Source organism: Simochromis diagramma, unplaced genomic scaffold, assembly GCF_900408965.1.
Source record: "Simochromis diagramma unplaced genomic scaffold, fSimDia1.1 OVJJ01000419.1, whole genome shotgun sequence".
NCBI lineage: Eukaryota > Metazoa > Chordata > Actinopteri > Cichliformes > Cichlidae > Simochromis > Simochromis diagramma.
The window spans coordinates 475,505-492,297 of NW_024387244.1; the positions used below are offsets into that span (position 1 = coordinate 475,505).

General features: G+C 45.9%; 2 protein-coding genes across 8 annotated transcripts in view; both read left to right on the top strand.

Annotated features, from left to right (window-relative positions):
* Positions 1 to 43: 43 nt before the first annotated feature.
* On the top strand, positions 44 to 6,521 carry zgc:153738 (uncharacterized protein LOC558115 homolog). The gene is given in 20 exon segments (XM_040052737.1): positions 44 to 180; positions 607 to 934; positions 1,037 to 1,156; positions 1,321 to 1,503; positions 1,600 to 1,671; positions 1,749 to 1,954; positions 2,057 to 2,141; positions 2,220 to 2,330; positions 2,484 to 2,559; positions 2,894 to 3,000; positions 3,181 to 3,228; positions 3,230 to 3,268; positions 3,346 to 3,407; positions 3,482 to 3,564; positions 3,965 to 4,072; positions 4,154 to 4,353; positions 4,738 to 4,824; positions 4,894 to 5,071; positions 5,160 to 5,398; positions 5,641 to 6,521. Coding segments are annotated over 20 exon segments (2,454 nt in total). The 5' UTR covers positions 44 to 169; the 3' UTR covers positions 5,752 to 6,521.
* A 1,603-nt stretch (positions 6,522 to 8,124) lies between these two features.
* The window catches only part of obscna (obscurin, cytoskeletal calmodulin and titin-interacting RhoGEF a), a 40,239-nt gene continuing 31,570 nt past the window's right edge, over positions 8,125 to 16,793 (top strand). For 3 of the 7 annotated variants that reach the window (XM_040052731.1, XM_040052730.1, XM_040052732.1), the window contains exons 1-18: positions 8,125 to 8,926; positions 9,763 to 9,851; positions 9,955 to 10,221; positions 10,971 to 11,132; positions 11,304 to 11,408; positions 11,528 to 11,794; positions 11,878 to 12,147; positions 12,245 to 12,511; positions 12,593 to 12,856; positions 12,940 to 13,206; positions 13,527 to 13,796; positions 13,914 to 14,180; positions 14,357 to 14,623; positions 14,843 to 15,115; positions 15,198 to 15,461; positions 15,580 to 15,846; positions 16,138 to 16,404; positions 16,491 to 16,760. In XM_040052731.1, the coding sequence (XP_039908665.1) occupies positions 9,812 to 9,851; positions 9,955 to 10,221; positions 10,971 to 11,132; positions 11,304 to 11,408; positions 11,528 to 11,794; positions 11,878 to 12,147; positions 12,245 to 12,511; positions 12,593 to 12,856; positions 12,940 to 13,206; positions 13,527 to 13,796; positions 13,914 to 14,180; positions 14,357 to 14,623; positions 14,843 to 15,115; positions 15,198 to 15,461; positions 15,580 to 15,846; positions 16,138 to 16,404; positions 16,491 to 16,760 (4,054 nt within the window). In that variant the 5' untranslated portion in view covers positions 8,125 to 8,926; positions 9,763 to 9,811. Of the gene's footprint in view, positions 8,927 to 9,762; positions 9,852 to 9,954; positions 10,222 to 10,970; positions 11,133 to 11,303; positions 11,409 to 11,527; positions 11,795 to 11,877; positions 12,148 to 12,244; positions 12,512 to 12,592; positions 12,857 to 12,939; positions 13,207 to 13,526; positions 13,797 to 13,913; positions 14,181 to 14,356; positions 14,624 to 14,842; positions 15,116 to 15,197; positions 15,462 to 15,579; positions 15,847 to 16,137; positions 16,405 to 16,490; positions 16,761 to 16,793 lie in introns of those variants that run through there. The other 4 variants (XM_040052734.1, XM_040052733.1, XM_040052735.1 and 1 more) reach the window with 3 other exon arrangements.

Genomic DNA, 16,793 nt, shown 5'->3' on the forward strand with positions numbered 1-16,793 from the left:
GAAACACGACTTTCAACGCGGACAGACTTCCTGTGTTACTGTTACTATGGAAACAGACCACGCACTGAAGGCTGAGCTAACGTTAGCTGTAGCTAACCTTGGTTTAGTTTCGGCTCCGTGGGACCTTTCTTTGGTTAGAGACACGTTTTCTATCCGCGGAGGCTAAAATATGTCGCAAAGGTAACCTGTTCAAAAGCCACGTGCTTGTTGTTGTGAAGTTAGTTTAATGTTTGCTTGTTGTGCGTAAAACGTGAAAATAGGTTAACCCTGAGCCCTACCCAATAAGTCAAACTAAAGAAAGTATCACAGCAGGGATATTTCAAATTAATTTAGCGGCATATTTGATCACAGAATAAATAAAGGGTCTTATTATTATTGTCAATCCTAGTGGGTAATGAGACTCCAGCGGAATAGCAGCGCTGACACGTGTGCTGGTTTCTGCTCTTTAAATATTTAGCTTTGTCGTCATTAGCATTTGCAAGTCATGATCGTTTATTCTTATTGTTCTTTGAACAATCACTAACCTGCATTATGTACCGTTCAGGATTCTCACTCACAGACTGTTCGTTCTGGCACAAACTCATCAGATTGCTTCCACTTTTTCAGGACATACAACCAGCTGTGGGCAGATGCCCAGTTAGAGCTGAGCTGTCTGCTAGAAGAAGAACTACCAGCTGAGCCCCCGCGCCCTGAAAAAGACAGAGTCGTTTTCTTCCAGCGTCTGGCCATGCTTTTTGTGCGCTACACCCAAATCTTCAGACAGCTGGAGAAAGCCTATGACCTGGTGGTCCACCCTCAGAAGAGGAGATTTATTCATTCAGCTCTTGAAAGTGTGATGGGAAGAGTGTTAGAGCTGAAAAATGAAATGGTGGAGAAAGAGTTTTCAGAGTACCACTACATGGATGATGTGCTTCATGATTTGAAGCTCATACCTGTACGTTTGATTTCTGAGTTCAAGATAAAACCAAATTAAGCTTCCGCACACCGACGCCCAGGGCCAACATAGTAACCACTGTTTACTCTGATGTCCTGTTAGGCCGACCTCGAGATCCCCATCCCTCGCTACTTTCACAGTGAACGCAGCAAAGAGGTGCAGCAAAGAAAGGCCATGCTGACTGACATCCTGAAAATGGCGGAGGTCACTGAAACTCCTGAGGTGAGTGGAAAAGCAGCCAAATCTTTTAAAGCCCTGAAACTTTCTCGCTTAATTTGTTCCTGTCATTTTGTTACACGCTTATGCAACAACTGTTACATTTAATGAGCCGGCGTCATGCAGAAGGTGTTCCCGTACTTTTGTCTGTTCTATTTTTGTCCCCACAGCCTGTAATGGCCAAGAAGATGAGTCAAGAGGAGGCAGTGAAGATTATTCAAGTGGCAGAGCGGGCACGACAAGGACGTGAAAGGGCAAAGTTCAACATGAAAACCTTAAATATGAACACCATATACAGGATCAAGGAACCTGGAGCAGAAAGTGCTGAATCCGCTGCAGTCTGCATCCAAAAGGTCCATCGTTACTCACACACCACGTGTCACGTGCCATCTTCTTTTTCTGTGCAAGCACTCGTTCATGCTCACAGGTACAATTGACTGTAACTGCAGGTGTGGAAGGGCTACGTGCAGAGGAAGAGGACAAAAATTGCCAGAGAGGAGGAGATGATTCTTCTGGGAATGGTGGGTAAAATGCGGCTTCATCAAGATACTTTTTAATGTTTATAAGGAAACACTAGAGTGCTGAATTTTTGTTCTAGAATATGGATCCAAAGTATGAGGAGCCACGCCCTGCGGAAATGACGGCCCAGGCCATCGCGGCTTCCACACGAGTAAAACAGATGGAGCACGAGGAGGCTTACCAAAAGGCCACAGTGGATGTCATGAACCAACTACGGGATGTGGAAGGGGACGACATGAGCAAAAGCATGAAGGTGCAAATTCAGCAGTGGTTCACTGAGTGCCGGTAAGCTGGCAGAGAGTTTGTTTCCATGATTTTTCCCTCTGGTCACGGAGCTTTTTCACACTCGGTGGGTTTAGTTTCACGTTTGCATCTTCGATGTTTTAGCAATGCTACAGGAACATTTCCAGACTACCCAGATGAAGAAGAGGGAGGTTCTGCCCTCATTTTTGCTGAAAAGACCCCTCAGCAGGTAGAATCCAGTCTGATTCAAAGGTTTTATTCGTGCTTTAATATGGTTCGTAAACAGTGGTGTTGGTGGGTTTTTTAGTTGTTGGAAGAATTTGCTGCAAAAGAAGAAGAAGAGGCCAACGCCAAAGCTAAAGGAAAAGAAGAAAAGAAGGAAAAGGGGAAAAGTGACAAGAGGAAGGAAGACGAGGAGGTGGGGAGACACCGCTGTTTTTCATTTAGTAGAACAATCTGTAAAATGATTATTACTGTATCTTAGATAAGAATATAGCAAAATATTGAGCTCAATCAAAGCAAAACCAAACGCTTCACTTTGTGTTCATCGCTGTAACTGCATCACGATCAGGTGGAGGAGGCAGGGCTGAAGATGCTGCCCTCTGCATTTCTGCTGGACCTCGAAGTTGAAAGTAAAATCTACGCAGGTACGGTCCAGCTCCAAACACTGACAGTTTGTTTCAATGTTAAAAACCTTTAACACTAAAACTCGTGATTCACATTCAGTTTGCAACAAAGCGTAAAGCTTCGTTTGGCCAATCATGAGTCTTTGTGAGTATCACAGTTTATCCTGATGCATGCTGAGTCATGCAGGTAAGTAACTCTGTAAGTTCTGTTCATCTGGACGTTTTCAGTTTCGTCGCTCATCCAGGTGACTTCTTCAGCCTCCAAGTGACGAGCCGCTTCCCCCACGCTGCGTCCTGATGAGCAGCACCAACCTCTCACGCGCATACTTAGAGTCTGCATCTTTGTCATCCTCAGACTTTTGGCACAATCGCAGCGAGTACGGAAACTTTAACCAAATGCACGACCCGGAGCTGATCAAGGAAGAAAAGAGGGAAGTCATTGAGGCGGAAATTCGAGTGAAGGTACGGCGAAGGCTCCAGCACACGATCCACCATTGTAAAAGCAATTCTTGGCTCATTTCACAGCAAAACACCCGTTTGCTTCTGCTTAGCCTTAAATTAACATTTCGTTTGGTCTTAACAGAGAGTTCGATGCAATGCTTGGGTTTGCCTCACTCACTGGTGATGTTTTGCTCGCACCAGGTCGATGAGCAGATGAGACACGAACTGGCTGAGTGGAAGCTGTCTGTGGGATAAAGACAAGGGCGGTAAGACGAAAGCAAACGCCAAGGTACCTGACTGAGAGACGGCGGCCGCAGTTTACGCTGATTCCTTGAAGCGTGTTCCTGATTGTGTTTGTTTCTGCAGAAGAAGAAAGGCTCTAAGAGTGGAAAGAAGAAGAAAAAGGAAAAAGACCTGACGGCTGATCGGTGAGGTCACGCGCAGCCTGATTGGATGTTCAGCACAATGCAGAAGAGATTTCATCTTTTATTCACGTCTGTAGGACTCTGCAGTCTCTGTGTCGGGAGCTGGTGGAGCAGGGCTTACTGAAGCAGACATGTAATGTTCAGCTGCAGGATTTCTTGGGTAAGACACGACACACTGTGACAGAAATGCTTTTGTCTAATTGTAACTTGTTTTTGTGTGCTTGTGCATGATGTGCTGGTACTCCACAGGAAGTTCACCACTGAGCTGTGTTAAGTAGAAACTATGGCGCGTGGATGTGCTGCCCTCTTCTGGCTCGCGTTGCTAAAACTAATCTAACGCAGTCGTTCGATGTAATGTTGATGATTTTGCACCGACTGTCTATATTCATACGTCACAGTTCAGTTAAGTACAGATTAAATAAAATGCTGTAACTTATTACATCATTTTATATCCCAGCCTTTGTTGAGGTGAGATTTATTCACTGATTATGGTTTTGCAGAACATTTGTATTGTGTCGATGTGAAACTAACAAACAGGTGACTTGCTGTATACTCCCTAGGTGACTATAGCTACCTGGGGACCACGCTGAGGCAACACGACATTGAGCCCATGCCGTCATTGTCAGATGTGCGACAAGTCATATCTCTGTACGCAGTTCTGCCGTTAGGTATTAAAGCCAGCACCGATCTTTCACATCAACGGGACAGAAAACATCTGTAGTTGAAAATAATATGCGCGTCACTTTCAGGCTCTCAGGTGGTACACGAGAAGGCTCCTCTGATAAAGTCGGTCCTGCTGGTCGGACCCACAGGTGTGGGTAAAAAGATGCTGGTCCATGCGGTTTGCCACGAGACGGGCGCCTGCCTGTTTGATCTGTCTCCCCTGAACACAGCCGGAAAGTACCCAGGCAAGAGCGGGCTCGCCATGATGCTTCACATGGTGTTTAAGGTGAAACGGCCAACCGCAATCAATGCTTTTAATCTCGTGTGTGCAGCACAAATGAGAAGAATTTGGTGATTTAAAGACTTTAAAAAAGGTAAAATCAGACTGCATTCAGATTTTTCTGTCATTATCTTAAAGACTTAAAGTTATGAAGGCAGAACCTTAATGAACTTACATGAAAAACTGGTTAATGTCAAGCAGAATAAAGAAGCCAGTGCACAGAAAAATGCAGCGTGAGTGTAACCCAAATAAGGTGGAAGAAAGAGGGCTGAGGCTCACAGACTAGAGTGCATCTAAAGACAGGCTTGTGTTCAGCTGGCGTAGCAGCAGAAATGACCCCCATCACCATGAACATTTGCATCCTGCTAAGTTCCTCCTGATCGTTTACAGGTTGCGAGACTGATGCAGCCTTCAGTGATCTGGATCGAAGATGCAGAGAAAATGTTTTACAGGAAAATCCCCAAGGAGGAAAAAGAGGTAAAGCAGACAAAGGGGTTGTCGTTGTGTACAAATGTTGTAACGCTGATTTTTCCATGTGGTTAATAGTTGGACCCTAAGCGGCTGAAGAAAGATTTGCCCAAGTTCCTGAAGCTGATCAAAGGGGAGGATCGCGTTCTGATCATAGGAACGACTCGAGACCCGCACAGCGCCGAGATCAAGTCTCTGTGCAAAATGTTCAGCAAAATCCTCCTCATCCCAAGACCTGACTACGGCTCAAGACGCAGTAAAGACAATTAAACGTCATGTTTTTGTAATGAATGTAACGATATTTCGACGACGTTGGTGTTAAACTTGACTCTGTTTGCCTTCAGTCCTGTGGAAGCAGCTGATCAGAAAACACGGAGGTGAAGGGACCGAGGCGTTGGACCTCAGTTCTCTGGCAAAGATTTCTGACGGCTACACTCCAGGACACATCGTCCAAGTGATTCAGAGCGTTCTTACCAAACATCGAGTCTTCCAGCAGGCAAAACGACCGCTGACTGCAGCTGAGTTTATCGCCCCGTTAGCCCAGATTGACCCCGTGTTCCAGGAGGAGGAGGAGGCCCTGAAGGTAACGTGGATGTCTTTGATGTAAAGAGTAACTCAACGACAGGCTGACAAGCAGAATATTGAAGCCCGCTTTACTCTGGCTAAAAATGGACTAAAAGTACTGCGGATCACTTTATATAAAGGTTAGACACGAGATTATTCGAGGTTTTTAAGTTACTCTTTAGGATTTGCTTACATTTACATTCTTTGACAGTATTGTTGTCACTGACATTAAAATCATAAAAGGATTTCTTTTTCCAACAGAGCTGGTATGCAAAGACGCCCCTGGGAAAGAAAAGAAGTAAAGCTGCGTCAGGAAAGGAAGAAGAAGAACCAGCTAAAGACAAAAATACCAAGAAGAAAGGAAAAAAATGATCTTTTATTTGTTGTCTTTTACTGAAGTGTGTGAGTTGTACCCTCAGTGAGGCTGACGCTGTCCTGCGTCAGTAACACACATTAAGCTGCAGTCCCTGTGTTTGCTGCCACATCAGTGAAGTTTCTCTCTTGTGCAGGTGTTACCTGTGAACAGAACGCAGTCGTTTTCAAATCATTAGCATCCTACATTTTATTGAATGCAGTAGTTTGATGATTTTCAATTTCATGTCAGTAAAATGTTTCCAAAACGTTGGGAGGTCTTTTTTTCAGTATGCACGTGGGAACGAGGACGCCCACTTCTGCAGTGCGTTCGCTTTTTCTGCGTTTCGCTCGCTTGGTGTCGGATTTTATCCTCTCAGCTTTGTCATGTTTGTTTGGGTGGATGCCAGGCCTGGACTGTGGGCTTCCATACAAAGAAGAAGATCTAGATGCAGGTTCTTCATCCTTACTTCTGAATGGCCTGTTCTCTCTGAGGTGCAGTTTGTATATATATGTAAATATGACCCTTGACCTGTCAAACTGGTGGACAGACTCCCGTGGCTGTAGCTGTCAGACTGAAGGCTAAGCTGTTATTAGATGTGCCAAGGCGGCTCAGTCAAGGACATTTAATGTTCAGGCTGTGGCTTCCTGGCTGTAGCGCTCGGTTATGAAGGTTAAGGAGATCCTCTTTTCTTTAGGTGTCACACACAAAGCCAGAGTAAAATTCATTTCCAGGCCACCGAGATGACGACAGGAGCCACATTTTAAATAATCACAGCGTGCTGCAGAGTCCTACAGTGTGCTCTTTGTTATTGCCTCTGTGTGGTGCAGAGAGTCAGGCTCAGAAGAAATGCCAAACACACGAGGGGGAGTGTTTCCAACATGATCCAGAGGCTTAGTTCAGCTGTTTCGTCAAGTTCTAAATTCCCTCGGCAGATCTTCACATTGACTTGGTTCCTTTACCGTGACTCTATTTTTAGAGTTTGTGCACAAAGATCCACATTTCATCATGCAAAGCTCGTCTGTTGGACATCTTCACAGGATCAAGACATCAGAGGCTGCTCGTCTTTCATCTTCAGAAACAGCGACAGCCTTCGAGTCAGAAATACAACGAAATATTTGTTCCTACACCGACTCGATATTTTACCTGTTAAACATTGCAATGAATGAGCTTCTGTAAACTGAGACTGGCTTCTGTGGACCACCGTTCTCCTTCTCAGTGATGACAGGTTATTTTCTGTGCCCCACAGAGATAATCTCTGCTGATACAGTTTCACTGGCACATGGGACTGTCTGTCAAACTGAGGTTTACACAATGCTGCCTGGCTCTGGCTTTCTTCTTTTTGATGAGGGATTCCCACAAATCTGAGCTACGTAAAAATTGTTAAAACAATAGCATAAAGGCTGAAGCACGGTTGGCTGCTGGGCTTTGACCATCTCACTGTAATGTTTCCTGTATTTGGTTTTTGGGGCATACTGAGCTTTTCAGATCCCAGATGCAGCCACACAGACCATAGTTGTGGTCAAAAGGTTACATACAGTAATCACGGACATGGATGTCAGAGTAATTTGAGGTTTTAATGATTTCTTTGAACTTTTAAAAAAACAAGAATTGGTGCACAAGTTTGGATTTATTCTGTGTTTTCCTTAACCCCCGCCCCAAATAACATTAGGTTAAATGTCCCTTAGCAAAATCGATCCAACCATCGTGAAATTGAGGATTTTGGAGGGTCTCCTTCTTAGGGCCTCCAGTACTACTCACAGCAAAACAGCCCCAGAGCATAATGCTACTACCACCATGCTTGACTCTTTTGGAGAAGGCATTTGGTTTGTCCATGTGTACGCCTGCAAATTTCAACTGCACTTTAAGGCTTCGATTATGGAGCAGTGGCTTCTGTCTTGGTCGGGATCCTCTCAGTCTGTGTAAAACTTGTTTTGACTGTGGACAGTGACGCTGGTGTTCCAGCGGTTTCGAGTTCATGACACACTTTAACCCTGGTGGTTTCTGGGCTGTTCCTGAACATCCTCTCATCGGAGGGCGACAGCTTGGCTGGACTTCCTCAGCAAAGTGGTGACATATCCAAATAACTGGTACTTTTGTCCAGTTGTTTGTGTTTGATCTGCAGCTGTTCTGATGCAGCTCTGTGATGCTTCTCTGATGGACCGTCCCAAAACCCCAACTTCAAATTTACTGACTATGTTTAAAAGCTGGTTCTGCACCAGGAAACCCACCAGGCCGTGATGAGTGGTGAAATATGCAGCCAGAGTTATGCCCGAGGCTCCAAAGGTGTCTTATGAAGGTGGGACTTGATTTGATTTTACATGTGCGTATGTATGCTTTGATCCTGTGTGGATGACAGAAAATCCTACATTCAAACTTGTTTTGTAAAGATTTTAAGGACGTATGCATCTTTCATGACCTTTTAGCATTAACAGTGGAAGAAACCACCTCTTTCCTGTTACCTGTTTGACGTCTGTATCTGTAACAGGTTTTAGACACTGTGGCACATGTGGGTCGGGGTTGCACAGAGCAGGCGATTAAACCCCATCAGCCTCATGGTGCAGAGACTCGTCTGATGCTGTTCGGTCATTTTGGTCTCATTGTTGAGAGAAAATGCTGCAGACCTTCTGATGCAATACAAAGGTTGCTTTAAAATAAGGTGAATCTACGTTTTATTGTCATGTTTCTAAGCTGGTCAACCCCTCATTGATGCACGGTGGAAAACCATCAGAGACACTGGGACCACTGTTTACATTCTGATTGTTTTTCATGGTTCCAGTGATGTCGAGCATATGGTGCCTTGCACCATTAAAGCCAAAGCTATCTTTGCCCTCATACTGACAGAAGGCTATTTTGGAGGTTAGTGTGTGGGGAGAGATATGTCAGCTGTTCAGCACTATGCTCCATAACAGCAGGAAAAAAAGAGAAAGCACTATAGCCTGTCAACTTTGGGAACTAGGATGCACAAGGAGGCATGGACACGCTCTTTGGTGGATTAAATGCATCTTGTTAACCTTAAAGGCTCTGTGAGAAACAGCACAGCACTCCCAAAGGATCAGCTGGTTTCATCCAACTCGTGTTTGTTTTGGATAAAGTAGTTTTGCTTTTTTGAAACTGGTGCAGAAACAGTGCATGCAGGCATGTGTCCGTCCTATAGATCACCTGCTTAGTTTGAGAGCTGGTGCATTGGTGCAGGTAAGCTTATGTATTCTTCTTTAATTTGGAAATGTGTATAGAAATGATATTTTTTATTTTTGCAGTTGAATATAGCCAACAAGAAACCCTGTTGAATAGAGTATCACTGGAATATAGTTGAATTATATTGCAGAGTTGTATTAAGCTGGTTTGCTGTATTGCTCTGAAAGGATTTCAGTTTTTATTTCTCTGGTGTTTATTTTGCAGAATAGATTTTAATAAGCTTATGATAAAATATTAGGTAATCTAGATAACTGGTTCCAAAGACAGTGGCGTGTGTGACGCATCATAAAATACCATTTTAGCTGTAGGTAATGTAATGGAGCAGACTGGCCTATGCTTGGAGTGCTGCTGGGAGGAGCTGGCGTGTTTGATGATCTCAAATATCATATCAATCGGTCGATCGCTTGTTGGCTTTTCAGAGCTTTCCCTTCCTCTGAGTTCAGCTCATGTTGCCTTATGGAGGTTTGATCACAGCTGAGTCTATATTGGTGGGGATGAACTCAGCCAAGTGCGGTGACAGAGATTACTCTGCTCTTCATTACTGACTGGCACGCCATCACAGGGATCAACAATATGAGACACTGATGCCATGTATATCCAGTTTGATGGGGTTACCATTTTGGACGTTGAGGTTTGATGGTTAGCCTGAAAGGAATTAATCTGTTTTTGCAATGATGTCCAAAAGATTTAAGCACTTATGCAGAAATCAGTAATGTCTGTACCCCTGAACTGTGAGCTGAATGAGTTCGTGGAAAAGCCGATTTCTCTTTTTGTAACACGGTTAGACAACATATCATGACTCAGGGTCACCTCGGGTACGTTTGTATTTGCAGCCTGCTGACTGTGATAGAAAACAAACTTCTCCAGCCAAGAACAAGAGACATGGGAGACAATAAGCCTGGAGGAATAGTAGCAGCTGCAAGTATGTTTATTTCTAAATGCATTTGTGCTTTTTCAACAGAGTTCTCACCATGAGTCAAAGGCCTTTAGGCCTCTAACGCCGCCTGTGTGTGTGTGTTTGCCAGAGAACCGTCTGCAGGTGGTGAAGGGATTGGACGACGCAGAGGTCTCAGAGTGTGAGAGCTGCTCCTTTGAGGTATCTCTTAACCTAGCCTACATAGAGGGCGTGTGGATGAGGGATGGGACGCAGCTCAAATCTAAACCCAACTGTCGCATCAGCACACACGGGAAGAAACACTCCCTCTTACTGAACAGGGTGGCTTTGGGAGATGCCGGTTTGTTCTCCTTCCAAGCTAATGGCATTCAGACCTCAGGCCGACTCACTGTCAGAGGTAATGTGACAGAACTACTTGCATGCTCACAGGATTGAATGTTTTTATATGGCCCAGACCATCTCTGTGTTAGATCCCAAAATCAGGTCAGTGACTTTCTCCGGGGCTTCAATAACCTGAACCACTAACTCGAGGTTCATACGTGTTTTTAAGAGGCTGTAGTTTCTGCAGTGAAGTGCATGCTGTAGTTGAAATGTCCAACAACTGCTGGACTTGGACAGATGGTGTTAATCAGTGTTATGAACCCAACAAAGCTATGGAACCGCAGAACATACAGTCACAGCGCACCGTCTTTCATTTTAGTTCGTTCAGGCGATCGTGGCTCAAGAGTTGGGAGTTCGTCTTGTAATCGGACGGTTGCCAGTTCGAGCCCCGGCTCCAACAGTCTCGGTCCTTGTGTCCTTGGGCGAGACACTTCACCCGTTGCCTACTGGTGGTGGTCAGAGGGCCCAGTGGCGCCAGTGTCCGGCAGCCTCGCCTCTGTCAGTGTGCCCCAGGGTGGCTGTGGCTACAATTTAGCTGCCATCACCAGTGTGTGAATGTGTGTGTGAAGGATGACTGGATGTGTAAAGCGCTTTGGGTCCTTAGGGACTAGTAAAGCTATACAAATACAGGCCATTTAGTTCAATAAATAAATAATGATATGGAGTAATATGTCAGATTGCAGTTAGCCAATATTTTAGTGGCAAAAAGCTCTCTTTGGTTACTTTCACTAAGTTTCGAGTCATAGTGTGGATATTTCCTGCCAGCTAGGGACATTCACATTGTGAAGGAGCTGGAAGATGTCGACACAGTCGAGCGTCAACCTGTAACCTTCGTGTGCGAGGTCAGCCAGATGGATGTGGATGGTCGGTGGTACAGAGATGACTGCCGGATCCGTCCTGGGGACAGCATCAAGATCAGACACCAAGGTAAAAGATCAGTTATCTTAGCAGTAGACCTTATTTTGGGGGAGCTATCCTTATAGTTGCTTGAACTGATGAGCTTCAGTCATTGGTACCTGAACCATAAGGGGAACTCTGAGAATTAACCGAGAAAAAGGTAATAAGCAGAATAAAATACTGGGTTTAATGTGATTTCAGGTGAAACTCATTCTCTGTCCTTCAAGTCAGTCAGACCAGAACATGCAGGAGAGATCAGGTTCACGGCAGAGCGGGTCTCATCCTGTGCAACCCTCACGGTACAAGGTGAGCCCCGAGATTCACTCCTCACACTGGGCATGAAGGAAATCCTGATGAACACACAAGAAATAGCTCTTATAAAACAATAAAGATCATAAAACCTGAGTTTATTCTTCCACTCTCAGAGCTTCCAGTCCAAATAGCGCGTCCTCTGAGAGTAAAAATCGCCATGTATCGCCACCGAGGTCTGCTAGAGTGCCAGGTGTCACGGCCTAACGCTGAGGTCAGGTGGTACAAGAACAGGAAGGAGCTACTTCCCAGCAAGAAGTATCAGCTAATCAGCCAAGATATCTACAGGCAGCTTGCTATCAATGACGTCTGCTCGTCAGATGAAGACACCTATACATGTGACGCACAGGATGATAAAACCTCCTGCCAGCTTCTGGTGGAGGGTGAGGTTCCCACACTTATGAAATCAAACTATGATGTCAGGAGCTGTGCAGTAGAGGTAATATGTATTATGCTGTATGTGCAGAGCAGGCTATCACCATAGTGCGGGGGATGAAATCGGTGGAGGTGATGGAGCCAGAGCCTGCACGATTCCAGGTAGAGACCAACTTGAAATCAGGGAGGCCACCAAAGTGGACGCTGAACGGTGAGGTCATGGAGCCATGCGCGGCAGTGGACATTGACAGGGAGGCCACCCTCCACAGCCTGTGCTTCACCTCCACAGAAAGCTCCATGTCAGGCCCGGTGGTCTTTATCGCTGGCAAGAGTCGTTCCACCGCTCAGCTTACGGTTAAAGGTGAATCTCCCACACCGCCTCAAGCTGATAACATGGTATTCTCCAGTGAAATAATGGAAATACGCTGCTGAACAAGTAAACCTGTCTCCCCTTCTAGAGCGGCCTCTTCAGGTGGTCCACCACTTGGATGACGTGGAGGCAAAAGAGAGCAGCTCTGTGACTCTGAGCTGTGAGTTCGCCCCATCTCCCAGGGTGGTGCGCTGGTTTAAGGGCCGCACAGCTCTGAAATCCTCTAACAAGTACAGCATGAAGAGGGAGGGGAAACGAGCAGGGCTGACCATCCACGGCCTGACGGGGATGGATGCGGGACAGTACCGCTGTCTGGCTGGAGGGTCACAGAGCTCGGCACATGTTAAAGTAAAAGGTAGGTTCAGTGTGGTGTCATGCAAACGTTAATATGAAGCCTTTTCAGGACACGTTGATGAATTGAGCCTTTGTATTGCAGTGCGGACGCTGAAGTTGATCAAACACCTTGAACCGGTGGATATTGAGGAGAATGGCGTCGCCACTTTCTCGTGTGAACTCAACTACGTGGTGGCCAATGTGGAGTGGCTCCTCAATAATGTCCGGCTCTATTCCAACGCCATCAACAAGATCCACCACATGGGCACCATGCACAGCCTCACAATCAAAAAACTTCGGCCACAGGAGAGCAGGGTTACCTTCAAAGCAGGCCTTCTCACTGAGACAACCACCTTAAAGGTCAAAGGTCAGTGACAGAAGGAGTTAAATTTCTCAGAAACATAAATTGCAATAATAACAACACAAAGACTAACCTGTAATGTGTCCCAGAATGCCCAGCAGTGTTCCTGAGGCCTCTGGAGGATGCAGTTGGAGAGGAGCAAGGGGAGCTTTGTCTTCAGTGTGAGATTTCCAAAGAGACGGCGAGCCCTGCTTGGAAGAAGGACGGTGTAGTTCTGACAGCTGATGACAAACACGAGCTGCTCCAGTTTGGGAAGTCCATGGCTTTGATCATCCATTCACTGAGCAAGGACGATGCAGGACAGTACACGTGTGATCTCGGCACAAGTCAGACCAAAGCCAAAGTCACAGTAGATGGTGAGTAGAGATGGACCGATACCACTTTTTCATGTCCAATACGTAATATTGGATCGGTCCATCTCTAACGGTGAGTAGAAGAAGAAACGCCATTTCTAATAAGCTCTCAAACCACAGGGTAAATTGTTTTATGCGAGTTTATCAGTTAAAGCTCTTGTATTTCTGAAACCATTTAAGAAGTTAAATAAGGTCATTATTTCTTTATTCTGCACCATGTTTAATGAGTGTTGGTGGCATTAAACCTTTCTGAGATCTCATCCACAGTTAGTATAGCATTCAGCTGACATATGTGGTCATTCACTGATTGTATTTATTTACAGACTTACACATTACAATTGTCCAGCGTTTGAAGACGACGGCTGTCCTCGAGGGAGACGCCTGCACTTTTGAGTGTCTTCTCTCCCACGATCTTGACGATAAACCTTCCTGGACCATTAACGGCCAGCTCATGGCTACCAACAGCCGTATTCAGCTCACCAACAGCGGCCGCATGTATACGATGACAGTTAGAGATGCGTTACTTACTGACGCTGGAGATGTGGTCTTCACAATTAAAGATCTAACCTGTAGGACCATGCTTTTTGTTCAAGGTACATAATCTTTCCTAAGATATGGTCACGCCTGGAGAGTTTATACACATTATACATATCCTACACTGTAAGTTGTTTCAAGATGTTGAGCGAGCCAATGTGCCCTTTCTCACACAGAGAAGCCAGTGCACATCTTCAGGGACTTGTTGAACGTCAAGGCCGTGCCTGGTGAGGATGCAGAGCTGAGCTGTGAAATCACCAAACCAGAAGTCACCATCCGTTGGCTGAAAAACGGGCGTCTGATCAAGGAGAGCCCCAAGTATGAGATGAGCGTGGAGAAACATCTGGCACGGTTGGTGATCAAAAGCACCACTATCCGAGACTCTGGAGAGTACTGCTGTGAGGCCGAAGGCGTGGCCTCCCGTGCCAAGCTTGAGATCAGAGGTAGCCTCGATTCGACTTTTCATTCATTCTTGGTTTTATAAAGGTAGCAACCATTTACAGATAGCGGTAAAACACAGGCTGCAGCAGATTGAAAGGATCGATATTATCTCCACGCTTATATGTCTTTGGGTTTTTCATGGCTGGATCGGCTTTACTAAGCTGCCTTTTCATTTCAGAGTTACAGCACACATTTGCCAGGGAGCTGAAAGACACTCGAGCAGAAGAAAGAGGAAAGGTGACACTCGAGTGCGAGACGAGGCAGCCAGCCAAGCGTGTGACCTGGCTGAAGGGCTTGATTGAGCTGCGGCCTGGAAGGAAGTATGTCATCAGGCAGAAGGGCGTGGTGCTGTCGCTCGCCATCACCTCACTGGAGAAATCGGACACAGATATTTATATATGTGACGTTGGCACCATGCAAAGCCGGGCACAGCTGACTGTGCAAGGTGAGCGTGGATCATCTAAATCAAACTGGGCCATATCAGGCAGTGATGGAAAACACTGTAAAACAAAGGAACCAACACACTGGGAGAAATGCCAATACGATGAGTGCTGCAATGCAACGTTTATCATTGCAGAGTAAAATGTTTGGTAAAAATCTAATGGTGCTGATCGGGTCATGTATGCTGCAAGTTTGTCAGAGTTTTGTCTTTTCCGTCTCGCAGGTCAGAAGGTGGTGATTCTGGATGAACTGGAAGACGTTGAGTGTCTGGAGGGGGACACGGTCACGTTCAGGTGTCGTATCTCTCCCAGTGACTACGCTGGGGCCAAGTGGTATTTGGATGAGACTTTGCTTTATACCAACGAGCTCAATGAGATCCAGGTGCTTTCAGGAGGCTTCCACACCCTTACGTTTAAACAGCTGGCCCGTAAAGACACCGGCACTATTTCCTTCGCAGCAGGGGACAAAAGATCGTACGCCTCGCTGTTGGTTCGAGGTAAAGCTGAGATCTTCGGGTTTTAACGTGTATTTTTTGTCACATCTTACATGTGCTGTGCTTCATCTGCTCATGACACCAGAAAGGCGTCCCACCATTTGTAAGTCACTTGAGGACTGCGAGGCCATCGAAGGAGGTGGTTTGATTTTGTCCTGTGTGACCTCCAAGCCGTGTCACATCCTGTGGTACAAAGATGGCTGTCTCATGTGGAACTCCTCAAGATACTTTACCAGTCGTTTGGGGTGCGAAGCTCGGCTGACCATTCGAGAAGTTTGCAAAACAGATGCAGGAGTGTACGAGTGCAGTGCTGGCTCTGTTACAACCAGGGCCGCGGTCGCTGTCAAAGGTACCAATAGGGATTTATTTGTCACGTGCTTGCTGTGGGTCGAACATTTCTGGTAGATTGTATATGATTACATAGGAGAAATTATAATAAGCAAAGACCTCCTCATTGTCACTCCTAGCCATCCCAGCAGAGTTCATCCACCATTTGAAGCATGTGGAGGCCAAAGAAGGAGAAGCTGTCACCCTGACCTGTGAGTACTCTCTGCCTGGGGTCCACGTCCACTGGAAGAAAGGTTTTGAGAGCATCAGGCCAGGAGACAAGTACGTGATGAAACAGAGGAAGACGATCAACTCTCTGACCATCAAAGCCCTGAAACCCGAGGACGCTGGACAGTACACGTGCCAGTGCAGAGACCACCACACTACAGCAAGTCTCAAAGTACACGGTAAAGTCTTCATCACACTACAAACTCACCTGACACAGCTTTACCAAAAACTTCTTCTTTAGCATTTACAACATGTTTCACATCCATTGTGAGCTCATGCAAGTATAAAAGGAGCAGTGCCGTTTCATCCAGCTCACCTGGAGAAATACAGATGCATGCAACATGCAATAACTTACTGTGCACTGATATATGGCAGTTAGCCACACACAGGTACAGCTGCTAATGCAATAAACTATCACACAAGCTTTTATCCTTTTATTCACGTCTATGATGTCACTCCTTATTTTCCAGCTGTTCCTATCACATTCATACAACAACTCAAGAATATGCAAGCAGAGGAGGGCAGCAGCGTCATACTGCGCTGTGAAATTTCCAAACCTGGGATCCCGGTAGAGTGGAGGAAAGAGGATGAGGTGCTGAAGAACAGTGTGAAGTACCAGATAAGGAAACGGGAGACCACACTGGAGCTCCTCATATGGAAACCTGTGCCCGAGGACGGTGGGGTCTACAGCTGTGTGTGTGCTGATCAGATGACATCTGCCACTGTCAGGATTACTGGTAGGACTTTATTTACCAACGAGCTGATAAAGGAATAATTATGAGGCCATCTGTGATTATTTATCTGGTCTTAATGGGTTTCTCAGCTCTCCCAGTCACCTTCAAGCAGAAGCTGAGGAACGTGTTGATAGAGGAGGGCAACACTGCCACGTTACGCTGTGAGCTCTCCAAACCCGGTCAGTCGGTGGAGTGGAGGAAAGGCGGGGATGAACCGATTAGAAATGGAGAGAAATGTCACGTACGACAGAGAGACATGCTCGTCGAACTGAGGATCTTTGATGCGACCCCCGAGGACAGCAGCATCTACACGTGCATCTGTGGAAACGTGGAGACCACCGCCACTCTGACTGTTAATGGTAACTTGTGTTCTAGTGTTTTCTGTGTATCTG